The sequence below is a fragment of the Gopherus flavomarginatus genome, chromosome 2 (genome assembly GCF_025201925.1).
Source record: "Gopherus flavomarginatus isolate rGopFla2 chromosome 2, rGopFla2.mat.asm, whole genome shotgun sequence".
In the NCBI taxonomy this organism is placed as follows: Eukaryota; Metazoa; Chordata; order Testudines; family Testudinidae; genus Gopherus; species Gopherus flavomarginatus.
Genome location: NC_066618.1, coordinates 96,898,409 through 96,919,294, shown reverse-complemented (window position 1 = coordinate 96,919,294; position 20,886 = coordinate 96,898,409). Strand labels below are relative to the sequence as shown.

General features: G+C 39.1%; 1 protein-coding gene across 3 annotated transcripts in view; it reads left to right on the top strand.

The window, feature by feature from the left end:
• GLI3 (GLI family zinc finger 3) overlaps nt 1-20,886 on the top strand; it is a 260,151-nt gene that overhangs the window by 172,400 nt on the left and 66,865 nt on the right. For all 3 annotated transcript variants that reach the window (XM_050937659.1, XM_050937660.1, XM_050937658.1), the window contains exons 5-7: nt 955-1,160; nt 6,503-6,649; nt 16,247-16,448. In XM_050937659.1, the coding sequence (XP_050793616.1) occupies nt 955-1,160; nt 6,503-6,649; nt 16,247-16,448 (555 nt within the window). The remainder of the gene's footprint in view (nt 1-954; nt 1,161-6,502; nt 6,650-16,246; nt 16,449-20,886) is intronic.

Genomic DNA, 20,886 nt, shown 5'->3' with positions numbered 1-20,886 from the left:
CTTTCGTGATTGAACTGGTTGGCAGGGGTGAGCTCTCCAACCCTTCCTTATGAAAATAGTTTTTTTTTTTTCCAGTGCCTTGGAGCATGGATGCTGTGAGAAGAGGTACTCAACACAGAGCATGGGCATGGTCCTATCAGGATGTGATGTCAAGGAGTGTTTTCAGGACAGGTTATTTGTCCTCCTCAACCGTGAAGTGGCATTTCAGCCTTAGTTCATTACAGCTTTATGGATGTAGCTTAAGAAAAAAATTCTGTTCCTCCTTAATAACAGCGATGTGGTTAATTACTGAATTCTTGTTGTTGGCGTCAGGTCAGTTTGTGGCGCCATGTTAAAAACAAACATATGGAGAACCTTTGTTCCGTTGCCGTCTGGTTTTTGGCATCACACATGTAAATGAGCAGTGTCAAAAATAGCTGTAGAAAAGCCCAAACCTCATAGTGGTTTACAAACTGTGAATCATTTGAATTGGTTTATAAATAGAAATGTGCACTTTACAATAAGGATAAATTGGAAAATCAAGGAAATGGGTTCAGGTAGATCTTATTAAACTTCTTCCAGTAGACTTTTTAGAAGTTGTAAATTATTAGGCGTCTCAGCGTGCATTCTGTATTATAGCAGAAATTGATACATGGTGTACATATTTAATGCTAGTTAGATTGGTTTTCTTCTGAAATCCAAAGGAAAAAAATTATGGAGTGATGTAATGTGTAAACTGAAAACCGGTTTACATTAAAAATGGGTCAGAGGAATATTACTAACAATTGGTACAGAGAAGAACTCGTTCCCTATTCTTTTCTCTCTAGGCAGTGGACATTAGTGGAAGTTATTGCATGTTCAACCCAGTTGTTCTTTATAGAATGAATATTACCTTACAGTTATTTTTTCTGTCCATGTTTGTGATCTTGACTATATAGATAATCTTTCTTTTTTCTCTCTCTCTCTTTATTCCAGGCCTTCTGCCTTATCTAGTAGCCCAACATATTCAGACCTTCCGTTCATTAGAATTTCCCCACACAGAAATCCGGCTGCAACATCAGAATCTCCCTTCAGCCCTCCTCACCCTTACATTAACCCTTACATGGACTACATCCGATCACTGCACAGTAGCCCATCTCTGTCCATGATCTCGGCAGCCCGTGGACTCAGCCCTACTGACGGTGGGTTTAAGACTGGCTTCCTCTTTGCTGTCATTGTGACAACTTAAGTTATATTAATCTTGTCAACATTTCTCTTTTTTCCTTGTTCAAAGCAGCTTCAGCAGATTTGTCAGCCATATTCATTATGTCATAAATGTTTCAATACTTCACCAGCCTATTGCTGGTCATTTGTACATTTCACAAACGTTGAAACTCCAGCAACAAAAGAAAGAAATTCTCATTCAAAATTAAAAATGTAACAATGTTTATGGCTTGTAATATCTTCTTTTTTGTGGGACAGACAATGGGTATGATTCTGACCTACCTTAAGCCAGTGTAAATCAGGAATGCCTGCACTGAAATCAAATCAGCTTGTATAAATCAGCATATCTCCAGCGAGTTCAAGATATATATTGTGTTGGAAAGGTCTTTTCCTTTATTAAAATAGCGGTTTTATTATCTTAACAACACACTCACTTGCTAATGAGGGTCATTATATCTCTATTTAACTTAAATTGAGCTATACCAATTTACACTAGCTGAGGATAAGATGAATGAAATTTCACTCATATGAGATGTATGATTGGTGATCAGAATCAGGTGCAGCATATTTAAATAACTCACATTCAGGCAGCATACAAGGAAAGTGGTGTTCCCTGAGATCTGAGTACAATGTAGATATTACCTCCCTGTTTATTCGGATGTAAACTAAATTATAAAGGACCAAGATCTGCAATCTCTACTCAGTCCTAAGCCAAAACTCCCATTGATTTAAATTTGAATTTTCCCTTAGTGAGCAATGAACAGAATCACAAATGGGCTGGATTCTGAGAATTGTGGTTTTTAACAGTACATTAGTAGTTTGATGTTTCAAAATTGCTATATTGTGCTGAGTGGAGTTATAAATGGGCCAAATTAGCAAGTGAGTATTTAGTGAAGATAATTAAACTACTATTTTAATTAAGGAAAAGCTCGTCCCAGTGCTCACACAAATTTGCGAAACAGACATACTGCCTTTAGCAGAATTTGAAAACTGTGTACTGTACTCCGTTCAAATGGATGACTAATTAATTTTCACTTGTAAGAGCCTATACCTTTACTCTAACCCATTAGTGATGAGTGCATATTCTTCCTATGAATTGTATAAATTGTAATGACCTAATGTCAATCAAAGTGTGTGTATGCATGTCAAGATTTCCACTGGTGATATAGGCAGCCTGGTTGTCATCTAAATCCTTGTTAATTCTACACATTTTATTTTAACAAACAGTGTTATATGATGACTGACAAAATCATTTTAAAAGTACACATTGGTGATTATTCGGAAATCCTTGTCTTGCCACAAAGAAGTTCTATATGTTTATTGTAGAATATATATAATATAACTTTTTAATAGCTTTTTGAAACATCTCTCTCTTTCTCATGCCCTTCCCCCACAAATATTTTTATAATAATATATGTACATGTATATTGGCAGAGACATGTACATAGGCAGAAATGTAGACATACGTTCACTGTATCTGCAGTAAATTCTGTCTTAAGGGATCTCTCAAGAAACTACTAATTAGACAGGTTAAAACAGAACCAATTTTAATCTCTTATGGCAGTGATTGTATTTATTTTTGCAAACTGTGTATAGAATTGAACATATTGTAGGCACAAAACAAATAAAAGAAAATTTAATAAACTTTCCTAATAAATAAAGTTAGTACTTAGTTTATGTATTTCAGCAGAGTCACCTCTTAAGGCCAGAGATTGGCTTATAAAGATAGATTCTAAAACATTCTACTGCATACTCTATGTGTATTTATATATTTGATTTTCAGTGTATAGGTGCTTACATAGCACAATGATAGCCGCCATATAAGAGTGTATGCATGCATGAGTATCATGGTACATACAGCATGTAAACTATGCAGTATAATTTGATTTATAGGCATACCGCCATGAGCCAAAAAAAGTCCTGAATTCTTAAATAGCGCTAATTATGAAAGTGGAAGCTTTCACACAGCGAAATCCTTGGTAAACATAAGTGGACAAAGAAAAATTACAAGGAATTGTGTAAGGATTTATAGCTTTTATTATCATTGCATTTTAGTTGCATTGTAATTACACTTTGATGGCACATATTATAAAGTGAAAGAGTTAAAGTGGTAATATAACTTATGAAGTAAATTTATGCATATACGGGCTTTTAAAAATTATTGATATAAAGAACAATTTAATAACCGCTATCAAATGAGATTCCTACATAATTTCACTTATATTTTAATTCCACCTCAGTTGCACATGGAAATTAAAAAATCAGCATACTGCCATCTCTGTTGTCCAGCATGAAGTTTTCATAGGTATCCTAATAAAAAAAAACTATTTAATTAACCGTTGTAAAATATGTTGCATAGAATTCATAGTTAGCTAGGTTAGCAAGTCAAGTATGGAACTCTAAAGCTCTTATGCAGGCAGATCTACCCAGATCAGACCCTAATCTCCCTTGTTTGTTGACAGTTCCTACCACATTGGTAGGACTCTACTGGAATGCAAATAATAAATAATAGATTAAGTGTGTACCTGTGTACACACACAATGCTAAAGGTATAAGTGGCTTGATTATAAATTCTGTCGCACACAGTTTGCATTTGAAGACATGTAAAATTATGCTGTTTTTTTCTAAAAGTCATGATGAGATGTTTGCCAGTTAAATTGCTTTAGGTCATTAAATAATTTTTGGGGGGTTCAGTCCACAGTTGCATTGATCCTGGGATTGCCAGGGACCAAACAGCCCATCGCATAATGGAGAGTAGCTTTAAAACTGCTCTAAGTTATGCAACTTGTAGACAATGGCTACAGCAGCTGAAGATCTGGCTGAGTGCTTTGCATACCATGTCATTGCCTTACCCAGGAAAACAAGTGATGTGGAGCCAGCTCTGCTGTTTTTGGTCCACCCATGGATTTCCCACAAGCCAATTGTTGTGTATTGCAGTAGTGCCCTCTATGCAGGAGGTGTGATTCTTTTCTGATTTACACAGGTGTAAAGCAGGAGTAACTCCACTGAGGCTACCCTGGTGTAAAAGCTGGTGTAAATGGGAAGAGAATCAGGACAGCCATCCTTGCCCTGAACTGCTCTAATCCTAAAGGTCCAGTCACAGGGCAGAGCTAGTCTTAGAATCCCACTTAATGGGGTAATCCTGCAAATATGCCCATGAGGAACTTTACATATGTAAGTAGCCACACCAAGCTTTGCTTTTACAAAATACTTACATATTTTAAAAAATAAATTGCACATCATAACTGAACTCAATTACCCTTCAACCAAGCCATTGTTAATTGGCCAATTTCTTGTATTTAAAAGTGGTCTTAAGGAAAGATTTCTTAAGGAAACCAAATATTCTTTCAATTTATGGAACATTGGTAATAGAGTTATGTGCTCACTATATGCCTTTATAGGTTCTGAAGCATTTCATTTTAAAGCTTGCAGCCAATGTTATTGTTAGTTAACCCAGACACTTATGTCAGAAAGCTCAGGAAGTGTTTTAAGTGTGTCTGGAAAGATATCATGGTCGTCTACTACTGTAAAACTTTAAAATCAATGACTCAGTGTAATGTGTGAGGGTTTTTTTTTTTAATTTGTGGTCAAATATTTTTCTTGTCATTTTATAGAAAGTGACAGTGGCAAGGTGTGGATTATATTTATTTTAGAAATCAATTTGTAATTTGAAAACAAGAAGAATGATTCTGAGCTTACTTCTCTTGCTGTTTCCTTTCCTGCACTGTCTAAAGTCCTTTTATTTTCCTTTAACATTTCCTAAAATTTGATTTAAAATAATGTTTATTCTTCATTTATGTCAGATCTCAGGATATAACAGAGAACACTTTTTTATTTTATAATATAGTGAAATACTCTTATCAATCCTATTCCTGCAGGAGCTCCCACCCCAACTCTGCCATTTCATTTTTCCTTTTAGAATAAACCTGGATCCTGTGTTTGTGGTGTTTCATTTAGGACATGATCCTTCAAACACTAATGCAAACAAGCCACTTTACCTGTGTTAGTAGTCCTATGTGAATAAAATTATTCAGTGTTTGCAGGATTAGTGCTTAAAGTTGTATTTCCACTCAGAACATAGCCAGTTAAATGGTGGAAGAATGGCACTGAATAACAAGTATAAATATGAAAATACTCTGTTGCTGTACAGCACTTAAATCTGAGGATCTCGAAGTACTTTATGGATATTAATGAACCGTGCTGCACAACATTCTTATGAGCACAGTTAGGGAAGTATGATTATCTCTACTTTTCAAATGGAGCAAGTAAGGACCAGAGAGGTAGAGTGATTTGCCCAAGATCACCCAGGAAGTCTGTGGCAGAAACAACAATAAAACCTATCTATTCTAATGACTAATCTTCTGCTCAGTCCACGAAACCATCTAGTAATAATTGCAACATCAGAGGGCCACTGAAATGAAATTTTAGTCCAATGTTACTTCAGTTCATGGCATGGAGTTTCATGATGCTTGAAAATTGTATGGAGGAAAAACAGATCATGAATAAGTTTTGCAGAAAAAGTGGGGTTTTTTTATGAGTAAAGGAGATTATCTGCAGGGGATTGGATGATTCATGAACACAGTAATGGCATATACAGCCTCTCTCCTCTATGGCACTGAACCTTACACACCTGAGTAGACCCATTGAGGTCATTGGGACCACTCTCATGAGTTTCATTACTCATGTATATGTTTGTAGGATGGGGGGTGAGAGGACTTACTCATTAACATGAATCGAGCCTTGGCTAAAAATGCCTATAAATTGTTCCTGTCTGGCAACTAATTTGCTTGAAAGAAATTAGTTTGTCCTAGTTCAGTTTTGCATTTCACAAAATATTCCCCCATTGATGACATCCTTTTGGTATTCTCAGCAGGGCATTCAGAGATTTGAATGAGCATGGAACTTGACCTGCTTTGCAAGAGGTGTTTCAGGTTAAGATTGAGACATATTGGCGCGGGAGAGAAGTTTTTGCTGCTTGTGGTTAGCTTTTCATATGACTAAATAAAACATATTAGTTTCCAGGCCTGTCAGTTTGTCACTTTTAAATTCATTTAAAAAAATAAATATAAAAAATGAAGTCACTGTGAATGGTAAATGTCACTGGTAAATGAATATTTTATGTCTTGCCATGTTGTGAATGATGTCTTTGCAGTATCACTGGTTGAAGTATGTTGACTGCATGGGCATATTGCAGATGTTGCGTTGCATTAAAAAATAAACAAGCCAGTTTAATAGTCAAAGGGAAGCAGTGGAGTAATAAAATTTTGCCTCTTGTTTGTCTTACGTCATTAATGGTGTTTTTTTTATGTTGTGTTCTTAGCTCCACACGCTGGAGTCAGTCCAGCTGAATATTACCATCAGATGGCTCTGTTGGCAGGTCAGCGCAGCCCATATGCAGACATTATTCCTTCAGCTGCTACTGCAGGAGCTGGTGCCCTTCATATGGAATACCTTCACGCCATGGATAGTAAGTGATCATGCTGGAAAAAGTGAGATAAATAAGGCCCTGATCCTGAAAAGAGAGCCGCATGGGTGAATTTCCTATGCTCACGTGAAGCCTCGCTGTCAACAGTAGAGCACTGTGCAGATGCAGAAGTTTGTACCCTCATAGTTCTCTTTGCAGGATCAGGGCCTAAAAGTCATTGAAGTGAGAGGTGGCAAAGTGAATCTGATAATAAACTTTGAAAGAGACTAGGGAGAGAAATGTGATTGCTTCTAAAAATAAAGGGCTGTGGGTAAAACTAATTTTCAGTGGACTCAGATTCCTAAATTACTAAAAGCTTTTGAAATGGTTACCTTACACTAACAAACATTAAGTCATGTTTATTTTTAATGTTGATATTTTTGTTGCTGTTGACACCAGTATTCATTGTTCATAAATAAACATTTGCATCCATTTTCCTAACCTTAGTTAGTGTCCCTGTCCCCTCAAAACAAAGAGAAAACAAAAAACAAAACCCAAAACAAACAGCAACCAGTCAACTCTTCTTTTATAGAATTTATCTAAAACATCTTCAGAGAGCAGCAGATATGTTGAAACATTATGTATCCTAGTACTGACTAAGCTTTGAGATTGTTTCTGGCTCAGGCAAAGTGGATGGCCAAATCCCCAAGGATGCTGCCTCAAATATCTAAGCTATGTACCTCCTTCCACCTGCTGCACCATGTTCAAGACCTTTTATCGTGGCCTCTATTTCTCTCAGCAAAGTTGAGTAGAGAGCACTCCATCAGAAGCTGCACACTGCTGTTTTTTAGTCAACCAAAGGGAGTTACTGTTAGTATTGAGTTGTGCAAAGCACTTCACTCATCAGCTGCTAACGCTGTCTGTGGATTCCTCTCATTCCCCCCTCTCCGCCATAACTTGGGAAGTAAGAGACTGGGGGTAGGAATGAACAGAGCTGCCCAGAGGATTCAGGCGGCCTGGGGCAAAGTGGGAGAGCTGCGGCGCTTGTACTCACCGTCAGCGGTCTGTGTCTTCGGCAGCATTTCGGCAGCGGGGAACCCTTCATTTGCTCCACGTCTTCGGCAGCACTGAAGGACCCCCTGCTGCCGAAATGCCGCCAAAGACCCAGACTGCCGCCGGACCAGGGCTCGTGGGGCCCCTGCGGGACCTGGGGCAAATTGCCCCACTTGCCCCCCCCCCCGGGCGGCCCTGGGAATCAAACCTTGTTGCCTTTCATGTGGCAGCACAAAGCCATGATATTAGAGCAATGGTTTAGCCTGTGACTCTTTGAATTCCTTGCTAGCATGTGGTTTCTTCAGGTCTATATCTCATTATTGACCATGTTCTGTGGCTACTGATCCCAAGGAATCTGCATATAATGTAAGAATTATGAGGCTCACACGTAGAAAGCATGATGACATAAGAAAGTCACTGTTACAAGGAAATTCATTTAAATATATGTTAAATAAGTGATAAGTTTTGCAAGTGAGGCAAGATATATTGTGGAGGAATTGAGTGTGCAAATTAAATGTTTTTATTCTATTAGTCGTAAGGAAGGTGAGCACATTTTGTAACAATTCAGTTTCAATTACATATTCTATATTCAATTACTGTGCATGGTGCATTACAGTAGTTAAAATATTCCAAACATACTCATTTCCTACTCGGAGGTGCTTATGAAAACCAGAATCTGCCGTGTGGACCTTATTTCTGATAAACTATACAGAAGATGGAGTTTTTCAAAGGGTTTTGAAAGAGAAGAGAGAGAGTTGGGGCTGGGGGGATAAAGGGTTATTAATGTGTTTGGTTCAAGACATGCAAGTATAAAAATCACTTACACTTCGACACATCGTCAACTCGTGTAACTGTCGTAGCTCCACTGAAGTCAATGGAGTTATCCTTATTTACGCTAGCTGAGGATCTAGTCCACTGTGTATAATCCCTTGAATCCCAAAGTGCTTGATAAATAATGGGCCCAATCCAACCTGGCATGCTGACCTACTGTAATTTGCCTGTTCAGCACTTACCTACCACCACGACGGCATTCTAGGAAAACCTAAAGAGAGAAAATTCTGTATCACTTACACAAATAACACCAAAGACATCAAAAGACTTACTTGTGGAGTAAAGGCTGGAGAATTGAGCTTGCTATAATATGCATAGAATTACAGCTTCAGCATCACAAATAATTACCTCTTTTTACTTAAAGGGAGGTGCTGCAACAATTTTTATAGTAGAGGTGCTGAAAGCCATTGAACAAAACTGTAAATCCTATGTATGATGGAAACCACTTCAAGCCAGGAGATGCTGCCACACCCCCAGCATCCCTAGTTCCAGCACCTTTGCTTAAAGGAAAGGATATTGATCTTTGATGCATATGATCTCTGTACATTCATAAAAAAATTGTCCTAAACATAATCTCAAATAGGGACAGCTGTACAGATATTTGATATATGCACTTTAATTTGTTTTGTGTTTGGTTTTAAAGTTGAAATCACACATTTGCGATTCATTATAATAGCAGCTTTTCAATTAGGGATTATTTCAGTACTAAAGACAAAAAAATTGAAGCAGTATTATGCAAATAGGTTATTTTAAACAGTAAATAGAGAATTAAAATAAGAGCGAATCCTAAGAAGGTCACTTAGCCTCACCTTCTCTTTTTGATGAGAATGTGTTTAGTCAGGCAATAGCTTCTTTTATCTAAAGAGAGGATGAAGTTACCCTTTTACTTTGTAAAAACTAATTAAAACTATCTTAACTTGCATGGATATACAGTAAATTAATTGTCATTAAGTAGGCATCTGAATGTCCTATCATTCATCATACTAAAGAAAACCCCTTTCTTCTTTGTCAGAATTTTAGATTAGAAAAGAGAAACAAAACAATTAGCAGGGAGCTGATATTAAGATGGTTTTTTTTGAACGATCAGCATGCCCATGTTTGCATTATGATGATTTTAAAAGTCCTCTTTCCACCCTGCCCCATCTTATTAAAAAGAATGAAAAAGAAGTTGATAATTTTCCTCATTATTTGCAACCAAATTCTGAGAAAATAGCTGATTTGACCCTCTGAAAGACCCCCCTGCTTACATATTCCTTACATCAATGGGTCAGAAACAGAGAATGTTCTCAATTTACTATATGGAGAAGTTGTGTGTGTGTACATCAGTGAGCACAATCATCAAATCTGGAGCCTCTAGACTCTACTGTAATACAAATAATAACCATATGTATTATGCAGAAGATGGACACAGAGCTTTATTCAGAGTATGGAGAACACCTGGCCTTCTTCCTGCTTTATGGTTCAGGAGAGCCATTTTTATTAGGGTGGGGGACATGATGCTTGGTTCTTGTGCGGGGGATTGAAATGTCCTACATGCTCTGGAGCCTCACTCCGTGTGAACTTTTTGGTGAATTCCCATTGACTTCAGTGGTAGCAGAGCTAGCGAGGTCCACACAGTTCTCTTAACAGTCCCACCCTGTAAGACTTACTGAGGTGTGACCTTTTGACTGAGTGTAGGCTGAGTTTCAAGAAATGGTGGGACAAATTTTGGCTAATAGACCCATTCCTTCCCCCATGTGTCATCAAGGGATTTCTGGGTTTGGAAAGCAAGACAAAATTCAGGATGTGCACTTCCACAAAGTAAAATCAAATTTCTACTGATGCCTGTGAACCAAAACCACCAAGTTTCACACAGATCTAGTTTATTTTCTGAAATTCAAACCTGTCATGTTCACAGCCTTCAAAGATGACCAGTTCCTTTGGCATGTTTGAAGAAATGTGATTTAAAGTAATAAAATTATACATCTGAAAATTGTTCCATAATAATTGATGCTAAAAACTTGAATTCAGAAATTGAATTCATGGAACAATTTGCAGCAAGGCATGTTCCATTTTGGAAAGTAATGATTGAAAATGACATCAGCTATTTCAGAAATGAGCTCCACCTTTGAAATAAGTCTTTACATAGAACATGCACTTGGATTTTTGCCTGCACATCCCTGTCTCAGAGCTTCACTAGAATATCAGAGTTGGAAGGGAGCCTCCTGTTCAAGGCAGGACCAATCCCTAGACCCCTAAATGACTCCCCTCAAGATTTGAACTCACAACCCTGAGTTTAGCAGGCTAATGCTCAAACCACTGAGCTGTGCTTCCCCACTGAGAAGTAACACAGGGTTACCACCATACTTCAGTGGGTTTGAACCACCAGCCTTCTGGTTCACAGCCAAATGGGCTGACCCATTGCACCACAGAGAAACATAGCTGCTATTACAATTTCCTTTAGTATGATATCTACTTCACAAGGACTAGATTCTTAAACAAGTCTGTCTTCTGCTCTGTAGAACGCCACAACCTACCTTCTGTTTTCACTCACCTCCAAAGTTGATGGTTTTTCAGTGCTTACTCAGAAGATGAATGGAGTTTTTAGTGAATCACTGGTTCTGCATTTTTGGTCTCCAAGAATCTTATAAAAAAATGGAATGCGATCCTTCATTGGAAGAATACTGTGAATAGATAAACATCTCAAATTAATAAATGCTGAAGTGGATATGTTTAAAATATATGCCAGAGCAAAGCTGCAAAGTTTATTTTAGCAATCAGAGATGCTTATAAATTGTGATCTATTTCTTTTTATAGTAATATACGAACTCAGAATATTGTGATACTAAACATTTTGCAACATAATGAATGATCATCTCATGTTTAAAACCTGTTAGGAATGTAAAACCTAATTCAGTGGTGAATACAAGAAAAACAGTCATTTAATTTAATTGGATTTTACATTTTGAAAGTCACTGCCTCACTTGAAGCCAGTCTTCAATTGCCAAGTACTGTGGGGCTCTCATTTGGCCATAACGATCATCTCCTGTGACACAGGAATTCTCTGTTTACACATAGAACTGTTACCCCTTAGGAAATTGGCCAAGTCCCAGGTAGACGCAAGTTGGGGTCTGACTGATTTCTAGATCCAAGTGAGACTACTACGGCATACTGTTCCAAGGAGAAAAGAAAATCTGTGGCTACTGAATGATAACGCTGAGTCAAGGCCTTTCTGCTCTGCCTTTCCCAGCTGGAAACCACCTCTTTGTCTCTGGCCAAAACACTTATGTGCCTACAACAGAGCCAGGGATGAGCTGGCCCAGAGCCCAGAGTGGCTCTGTGCTCAAGAGAAGGCTGGCTGCTAATAGCAGTTGGGAGGGACGAGGGAAAGAGTTTATGAGCATTTGAGGGAAAGAGTCTTTTCAAACCACCATAGTGTGACTTAGGAATGAGTTGGCTCATTTTAGAGAGGGAAGGGAGAAGGAGGGAGTCGTGTTTTTGTTGAAAGTCTGTGAAGCACCAGGATGAGGATAATCGAACTTGGTAGCTCTGTGCCGTTTGTTAATGATGAGTATGCTTCTCTTCAGACTCCAAGGGGTAGCGCAGACGTGGATGATACTTATTTGGTACAAGTGTCCTCTCCTGGGAAATGGGGTGAAGAACTGCCAAATGAGGTTCTGATGCTGAAATGAGACAATGCTCTGATCAGCAAAGAGACAAACTACAACTATGTTTGTAGATCATTTATCACGCTGTCTAAGCTTTCACTTCAGATGAGAAATGTAATCTAGCAGGGTTCATGTTATAGTATTTTTAATGATCGCTTCATTTTCCAACAAAATCATTGGAATAATCTCTCATTTGCAGCGGAAAACGTAACTGGCTGATATTTGATTTATAAACATAGTTGTGGTTTACCTTTTTCCCAGTCAGAGCATGGTCTCATTTCAGTATCAGAAACAGTTTGTCTGTGCTTGGCAATTCTCTAAGAAATTCCCCAGGAGAGGACACTTAAATCAAGTAAATGGCAGTCACCTCTATCTCTACACATTCAGATCTGGAATTCTGATCAGTCAGAATAAATATTTTTAAACGTACATCCTAAAAATCGAATTTAAAATCTTTCCTAAATTATTATTAGTAGCATCCCGAAGCAGAGATCAGGATTCTCATGTTAAAAACAGAACTGTAACATATAACAATGCCACGCATATCCAAAGAAAATGATCTGTGTTTCCCTCATCATGAGCATGTCCAGTGTCTTGTGATCAATCCCATTCCTATCAGTCTGAGGAAAATAAATGATTGATCCTTTTATCTATAGGACTACTGGCGGGGGGAGAGGGAGAAGGGGTGTGTCAGCTGGCATAGAACATAGCAAGGAGGATTATAAATAACGACAATAACGAGGCTGTGAATAACATATCATTTAGCTGTTCGGTTGTGGTCTAGTGGATTGTGCAAAGAGTCCTGATTGACCTACTCATTCGATGTTTCACTCTGGACGACTGTACTTCAGTTATCCACTTGGTAAAATGAAGATAATAATAACTCACTTTTAAAGTGCTTTGAGCCAGCTCCTTAGCTAATGCAAATTGGCATAACTCCATTGACTTTAGTGTAGCTGTACCAATTTATATCAGCTGAGAATCTGGCCCATATGAGAAGTATAGATGAAAACTACTAAATACACGCAAAATATTAATATGTAGTTATTCTTTTACTATCACATGGATCTTGTATATCCTTGGTAAATGCATAGCAACTTTTTATAGCCGCTAATCAATATTTGTACTTTCATGGAGATAAAACATATCAGGCTTTACAAGTATCAAGGCACTGCACTTAATAAAGTAGCAGACGTACACACAGTACAATAACAAGATCATAAAAAGAGAGAAAAAACAGATTAAAATAGCTTGAAGTAGCTTGAGGGAAAAAATAAAATCCTCAAGTTTAAGTTTTAAATGATAATTCAGCCGCATAAATATCCAGTGAGAGACTGAAGGAATAAAGATGGGGGGAAAAAACCTCAAACCCTGAACCCAGATCCCAAAGACAATTCATACCGTTGTTGGCAATCTTAGCAGAGCAGCCAAACAGTGTTCCAAATTAAGCCCAGTTTATGAGGGGAAGTATAAACAGAGATCAGATCGTAGAATGATATCAACCATAAAACAATTACTTTAAATACCAGATTTTGAACGCTGGCTGAACACACACAAAAAGGGGCAGCCAATACAGATGTCTAAGGAAAAGAGTCAAGTGAAAAAGTTGCAAGCAATGAAAATTAAGACAAGCCCTGTGATTCTGTGCCACTTGCACGTTAGACAAAGTACTGGTAGGAAGATTAGTTGGAAAGCCATAGGAAGAGTTGAGACAGGAAAGAACCATGGCATGCACCGTAGTTTTAGCCGCAACATTTGTTCAGTAATCATGGATTCTGGAGGTGTTTAGTCAGTGGAACTGAGAGTTGAAATAATGTATGAACAAAACAACAAATCATAGTAAAAGAATACATCTGGATTACAAGCATACCCTAGAAATGGATTGTCAGGGTTCCCTCCCCACTCTGAACTTTAGGGTACAGACATGGGGATCCGCATGAAGACCCCCTAAGCTTATTTTTACCAGCTCAGGTTAAAAACTCCCCAAGGCACAAATTCTTTCTTATACCTTGGATTAAGTAATGCTGCCACCACCAAGTGATTTAAACAAACATTTAGGGAGGGCCACTTGGATTCCTACCTTTCCCAAATATTCCCCCAAGTCCCTACACCCCTTTTCCTGGGCAGGATTGAGAACAATCCCCTCACCAATTGGTACATGTGAACGCAGACCCAAACCCTTGGATTTTAAAACAATGAAAAATTAATCAGGTTCTTAAAAGAAGAATTTTAATTAAAGAAAAGGTAAAGGAATCACCTCTGTAAAATCGGGATGGTAAGTACTTTACAGAATAACAAAAGACTCAAGAACATAGAGGATCTCATCTCTAGGCAAAACCTTAAAGTACAAACCTGGGATAAACCTCCCTCCTCCTACAAATGAAATTACAAGCCAAAATAAAAGTAAACTAGCACATTCCTTCGCTAGTACTTACTAATACTAATGGAGCTGGATTGCTTGCTTTTTTGATCTATCTCCAGCCAGCACACAGAACAGACAGACAAATCCCCCGCACCACCACCACTGGGCAGATTTGAAAGTATCTTGTCCCTTTATTGGTCCTTTTGGTCAGGTGTCAGCTAGGTTACCTGAGCTTCTTGCTTCATAACCCTTTACAGGTGAAAGAGGAATTAACCCCTTACAGGGTAAAAAGGGATGTTATACTACACTTAGCTGTATGTTTATGACATGGATGAAATACAAAGTCAGCTTACCTCAAAATAAAATCTCCAGCAAAGTGAGAGGGCCTAAAATGAAAATGTCAGTCTTACTATATTTAACAATAAAATTAGCAAACATTTAGTCGAATGTATCCATGAACCGTATGAACAAAGAACATCAGGACATTTGGGAAAAGAGAAATATCTACATCAGCTGTCTATAACAGTAACGAACACCCTGAATCAGCTATGTATTTGAGTATTTGCTTAACTTTAATCACATGGATAGTCCTGTTGGAGTCAATGGACTACTAACGTATTTACAGTTACACACACGCTTAAGTATCTTGCCGAATTGAGGTCTAGAGCACCAAGTAGTGGAAAGTATGAAGAAAAGATAACAGAAACCTGTCACCTACTCTTACATTGTTGAGAAGTTACATAAAGCTGCAAGTCATCCAGTTAGAAAAATAGGACTTGAACCAAGAGTGCGTGGCCCTGGACATCAAAATTACACGGCATGCTCCAATATTACCAGTGTATTTGATTGAAATGAGAAATACAAGTGGTATTATTTTCAATACACATAGTTTTGTTCTAGAACTTTGATTACAATGAAATGGAGGATTAGATGAATTAATTTTAGAATGAAGTTGAAGGTGGAATCTCCCATTAGCATTGATAGAATTGGGTTACAGGTCAGGAGGAGTACAGGCCCAATAGTGAAAGTTTTCAAAGCCACAGAGAATTTACCCATTCATGTTCTGTTCATTTTAATGGAAGATGTGGGATTGAATCCCCTGCACTGCTCTGAAAAGCTTAAACTGTAGTTTTTAAAAAATGGATACACCTACCCCCTCAAATCTCCTTAGATACTTGAAAAAATTGAAATAAAATCCTGATGTCTCTTAGCCTAATGCTGTGAATGTCGAACTGATGACTTCTGTTGATAGAGCATTGTTTTATGGCATTATTTTATTCATCCTTTTTATTTTTGCAGCTAGCATTGGCCAGGCAGAATTATGATCAGCAAAAGGAAAGCTGCATCTTAATCTCTATTTTGTATTTTAGAAGTTTATTTTTGGCGCTTTGCATTGAAGTGGCAGGGGTTTCAGAGAGCGCCGATGTGAGCCACTGTCTCATCACTTGGGCTTGAATTAATGATGTGAACGTCTAAACAGCCATCAGATTCATAAATCACCAGAAATGAGAGGGATAACATATAAAAGTCTTTTCCTTTTGTTTAGCAATTTATCATTTTGCTTGCACATTAATAAACAGAGCTCCCCTGAGGTAAGCCACAGGAAGATAAATTTTTCTGCCTGATTTTCCTCAATTGTAGCCAGTACATCACAAGTGGAAAGAATGGGCTTGTCACAGCATGTTGTGACTCTTTATAGCCTCGCCAGGAGTCATAAATAAACAGGTAGAGTACTTTGGTAGATAATTATTTTTGTTTACATAACAGGTGCCAGGTTTCCAAGTCCAAGGCTGTCAACTAGACCAAGCCGAAAGCGTACGTTGTCCATATCGCCCTTGTCTGATCATAGCTTTGACCTTCAGACCATGATACGGACATCTCCAAACTCCTTGGTCACAATTCTCAATAATTCTCGTAGCAGTTCTTCAGCTAGTGGTTCCTATGGCCATTTATCTGCAAGTGCAATAAGGTAAAAACGCTGCAAAGTATTGATTAATTTTTTGTTACAGCATTTTTTGCGTATAATGCTATATTATCTTTCTTACACCATAAACTTGGATGGATGCAAATATATACACGTGTTTCTCTTTATGTGTATATTTTTGTGTGTCTGTACCATCTATCTTTTTGACTGGAGCTAAATGTATAGTGCCAAATATATCTTTTTTGCTTGGAACTAACAGAGAACTTTGAGGCATTTTATTATCCATTAGAGGTAACTTTCAATCTAAAGGGCAATAATGGTGTATAAATATGTACACAGAGAGAGATGTTAATATTCAGATATAAAGACATAGGATGCAATTGGCACTTGTGCACCTGAGTCATTAAATGATTTTGAAAATCCTGCCCATAAACACAACAGACAGCAAAGTGTCCCAATGGTACTGTGATCAAAAATGGGAAGCTCAAGTGCTTTCAGATCCTATCATTAAACCACCTCTATATTTGTCTGATCGCTTTCCTACTGTGTGTATTTAAAGGTAAGGCTCTCTAAGGCTAGATGACATGTATCTTCCTTTTCATCCAAGAAATGTTTCTTATGGTTAGTAATCTGTGTCCAGATAAAAGGATACCATACCTTAAAATCAGGTAAGCAGCTCCCAACACTCTTGCAAGAGTATGGCAGACAACATCTCTATCCAGGCACAACAAAGAACCTCTGTTCTATTCCCTGGTCAGTTATATTTTCCTTTGCTATTTGCACATGGGACAAAGTAGAGGAGCTACTCACTATAGAGTTTGTGAATTCCACGTTGCTGCTTCATTTGCACATGCAAAAAATCAGCAAGAGAAGAATGGTGGAACCATGGGATTGAGAGCAGAAGCGTAGAGCGGAGAGGTGGAGAGAATTTCAAAGGAAGAGGAAGGGGAACAAGGAAGCAAATGGGACAAAAGGAGAAATAACGAGAGCAAAAGTGGAACAAAATAAAAGGAGATCAAGGAACTAAAAGAAGGTGTCAGTAATGAGGGGGGATGGCAGAATAAAGAAGAAACAAATGCAGAGACCTTGAAGTGTTTGTGACATCACTAAATTTTAACTAAAAAAGTTCCTTCAGCATTCCAAAAAAATCTCAAAAGTCTCAGAAAATATTGATTTTGCATTTATGGCACTCGAACAAAGACTTTTTCTGATTCCTGGCTTAAAAGCAGCCTCCACCTTCAATTTGCAGCTGGGGAAAAGAGCAAGTCCCCATAGCAATTTCTTGAGAGTTAAAAGGTCAGTTTTTGGCAATGTGCAAACCTGCTTTTCCAACAAGAAAGATGCACTTAAAACTTCAAAAACTGACCATGGGGCTTTACGCTGCTGGAGAAGATGGTGAGTGCAAGTGGTGTTTAGAAAACATGACTCTGGCAGATGTTTAAAGTGATAGTACTGTAAATACTTAACATAAGCAAAAGTGCTGTTGTTTTTAACACCTCTTTTTAAATAGTCATATTTCAAAGCTCTTCTGTATTTGAATAGCTATATAGTGTTCTACAGGTATGATGTCATAATTCTGAAATACAACTCGGCAATCCATTGAAGCATAGTTCCAATTTCCAAGTACTGTAGCTGTGGAATACGACTTTTATCAGTAGCTGACAGTGATTTTTGGCCACATCTGTTAAATATATGTATTATAGAGGCATACTATTCCCACTGTTAGGAGGGAATGACACTTCCAGGATGAACCAGAATCTGGGACTGGACAACAGGGAATGAATCACCTGGTAACTGCCCTATACTGTTCATTCCCTCTGAGGGCTTGTCTACATCAGAAAGTTGCAGCGCTGGTGAGGGAGTTACAGCGCTGCAACTTAGGAGGTGTACACATCTGCAGGGCACCACCAGCGCTGCAACTCCCTGTTTGCAGCGCTGGCCGTACTCCCGTTTTGTCTCGGGTGTAGAGGATCCAGCGCTGGGGATCCAGCGCTGGTAATCAAGTGTAGACACTTACCAGCGCTTTTCTTGACCTCCGTGGAATAAGCAGGTATCCCAGCATACCTGAGGAAGCCTCTGGTAATCAAGCTGGTCTCCTTCCCCGTCTTGCTCTCGCGTTCCCCGAACCCCGAGCAAGCAGGTCTCCTTCCCTGCGGTTTGCAGGGTGGTTCGGGGAACGCGAGAGCAAACCGGGAAAGGAGACCAGCTTCGCCGCGGTTTGCTCTCGCGTTCCCCGAACAAGCAGGTCTCCTTCCCTGAGGTTTGCTGGGTGGTTCCGGGAACGCGAGAGCAAACCGCGGCGAAGCTGGTCTCCTTCCCCGGTTTGCTCTCGCGTTCCCCGAACCCCCGAACAAGCAGGTCTCCTTCCCTGCGGTTTGCAGGGGGGTTCGGGGAACGCGAGAGCAAACCGCGGCGAAGCTGGTCTCCTTTCCCGGTTTTGCTCTCTCGTTCCCCGAACCCCCGAGCAAGCAGGTCTCCTTCCCTGCGGTTTGCAGGGTGGTTCGGGGAACGCGAGAGCAAACCGCGGCGAAGCTGGTCTCCTTTCCCGGTTTGCTCTCTCGTTCCCCGAACCCCCAAACAAGCAGGTCTCCTTCCCTGCGGTTTGCAGGGTGGTTCGGGGAACGCGAGAGCAAACCGCGGCGAAGCTGGTCTCCTTTCCCGGTTTGCTCTCGCGTTCCCCGAACCCCCCTTGAAGCCGCCCAACAGCGCTGCAGTGTGGCCACATCTAACACCACTTGCAGCGCTGGTTGCTGTAAGTGTGGCCACTCTGCAGCGCTGGCCCTATACAGCTGTACTAATACAGCTGTAACAACCAGCGCTGCAAAATTTTAGATGTAGACATGGCCTGAAGCATCTGACACTGGCCACTGTCAGAAGACAGGATTCTGGGCTAGATGGCCCATTGGTCTGACCCAGTGTGGCCATTCTTAGGTTCTTATCAACCTTCTTCTCCATTGCATATAACTTTGGGAAGAAATTCTGTGGAGAAACTTGACATAGTTAGTCTCTTCCTTGGGGTAAATATTCTCCCCAAGATTGAAAATACTTGGTCCAGCTATTTTTGATGTATAGGATCGCAAACCCGAGAGGCACTCCTGCAAGTGATTATTCATGTGAGTAGTTTTGTTCAAGACATCTGAGGAATTTGAATAAATGCTAATCAAAAACTGAGTAAAGTCCTAAGGATTAGGCCCAATAGGGCTATTCCTGTGAGTTACCATTAATGAAGATAATAAAGTTTGCAAGATTGAGCCTATGCACTTTTAAAGTTTTCAGAATTTTGTGTTCATATTTTCTGAGCATGTGTAATGGAAAATTTCACACCGTTTAATCATTTTCTTTTTTGATAAGACTATAAATGTTCAATGTCAGAAGTGGAAAACATATTGTTACATCCTTTCCACTGGAAACGAGGAAAAGGAGAGGGAACAGATCTTGAGATCCTTTAAAGGGTTACCCAGCAAATTTTGAGATCTTTTTCCAACATTGCATCTTAATTGTTTGTTTAGCACTTTCAAAACCATGTTTTAAACAATCGATAACACCCCTTAACTTTTCGCATGTGAATGTGTCTACAAAATAGTTACACCTAAATACACAGCAACATGTGTCCAATTTGTGTTGAATAGATTATCTAAAGTCACAGTGAGTTGCAGTAAGTACATTTCGTAATTCAGGATTGCAGTAGTTCAGTAGTCCTGTAGATGTAGTTCAGAGTTGCAATAAGCATTTTGTAGTTCAGGATTGAAGACACATTATTATTACAAACAAAGCTGGTGGTACCACCTTGAGTGAAGGTTGGCCAAAGGTTCTCATAAGATCCTGTTTTCAGCTGCTTTTAACTTTGCCAATCTTAAACATTTCAGGATGAAACCTTTAATGCTGGTTGTCTGCATGAGGCTACATTTTTCTGAAAAAGTGTCAGCAAAAATCCAGCCATTTCCAAGAATTGAGCAGGTCTAGCACCTCCATGCTTTGGAACAAGTGTTTGGAATTTGTCTGGGTGGTTGCCTCCATGCCAGGGATGTACCTTTTGCTGCTCCTGAGATAATTTGAACAAATTTAGCCAAGTTATAAGCCTTTAAAAACTCTCAGTCCATATATGCTCAGTGGAGACTTGTTAGAGTTTAGCTGCTTAATTCTGCAAAGGTTCCATCTGTATTGAGTATCCTGCAGCCTAGGGACATAGAGGTTTATCAGGACTTTCCCTGTAACTAATTCTGTGGGCTGCTGTGGAGCTGGGCATCACTCATAGCAGGAACTTTGTCTCTCCATTGCTCTCAGTATTCACTCTGTAGGTTCCCAGGCATCTTGGAGAAGGAAGAAGCCTGACTTGAATACAAGAGGACAGGAGCCAGACTGGGAGGTGGGGGCCAGTGTTGAAGGGAGTACATTGAGACAGAGAAGTAGTTTGCTCTTTAAAATACCTAAGAAATTACATTTAAAAAATCTACATTAATAGAACATTAAGATTGCAAAATAA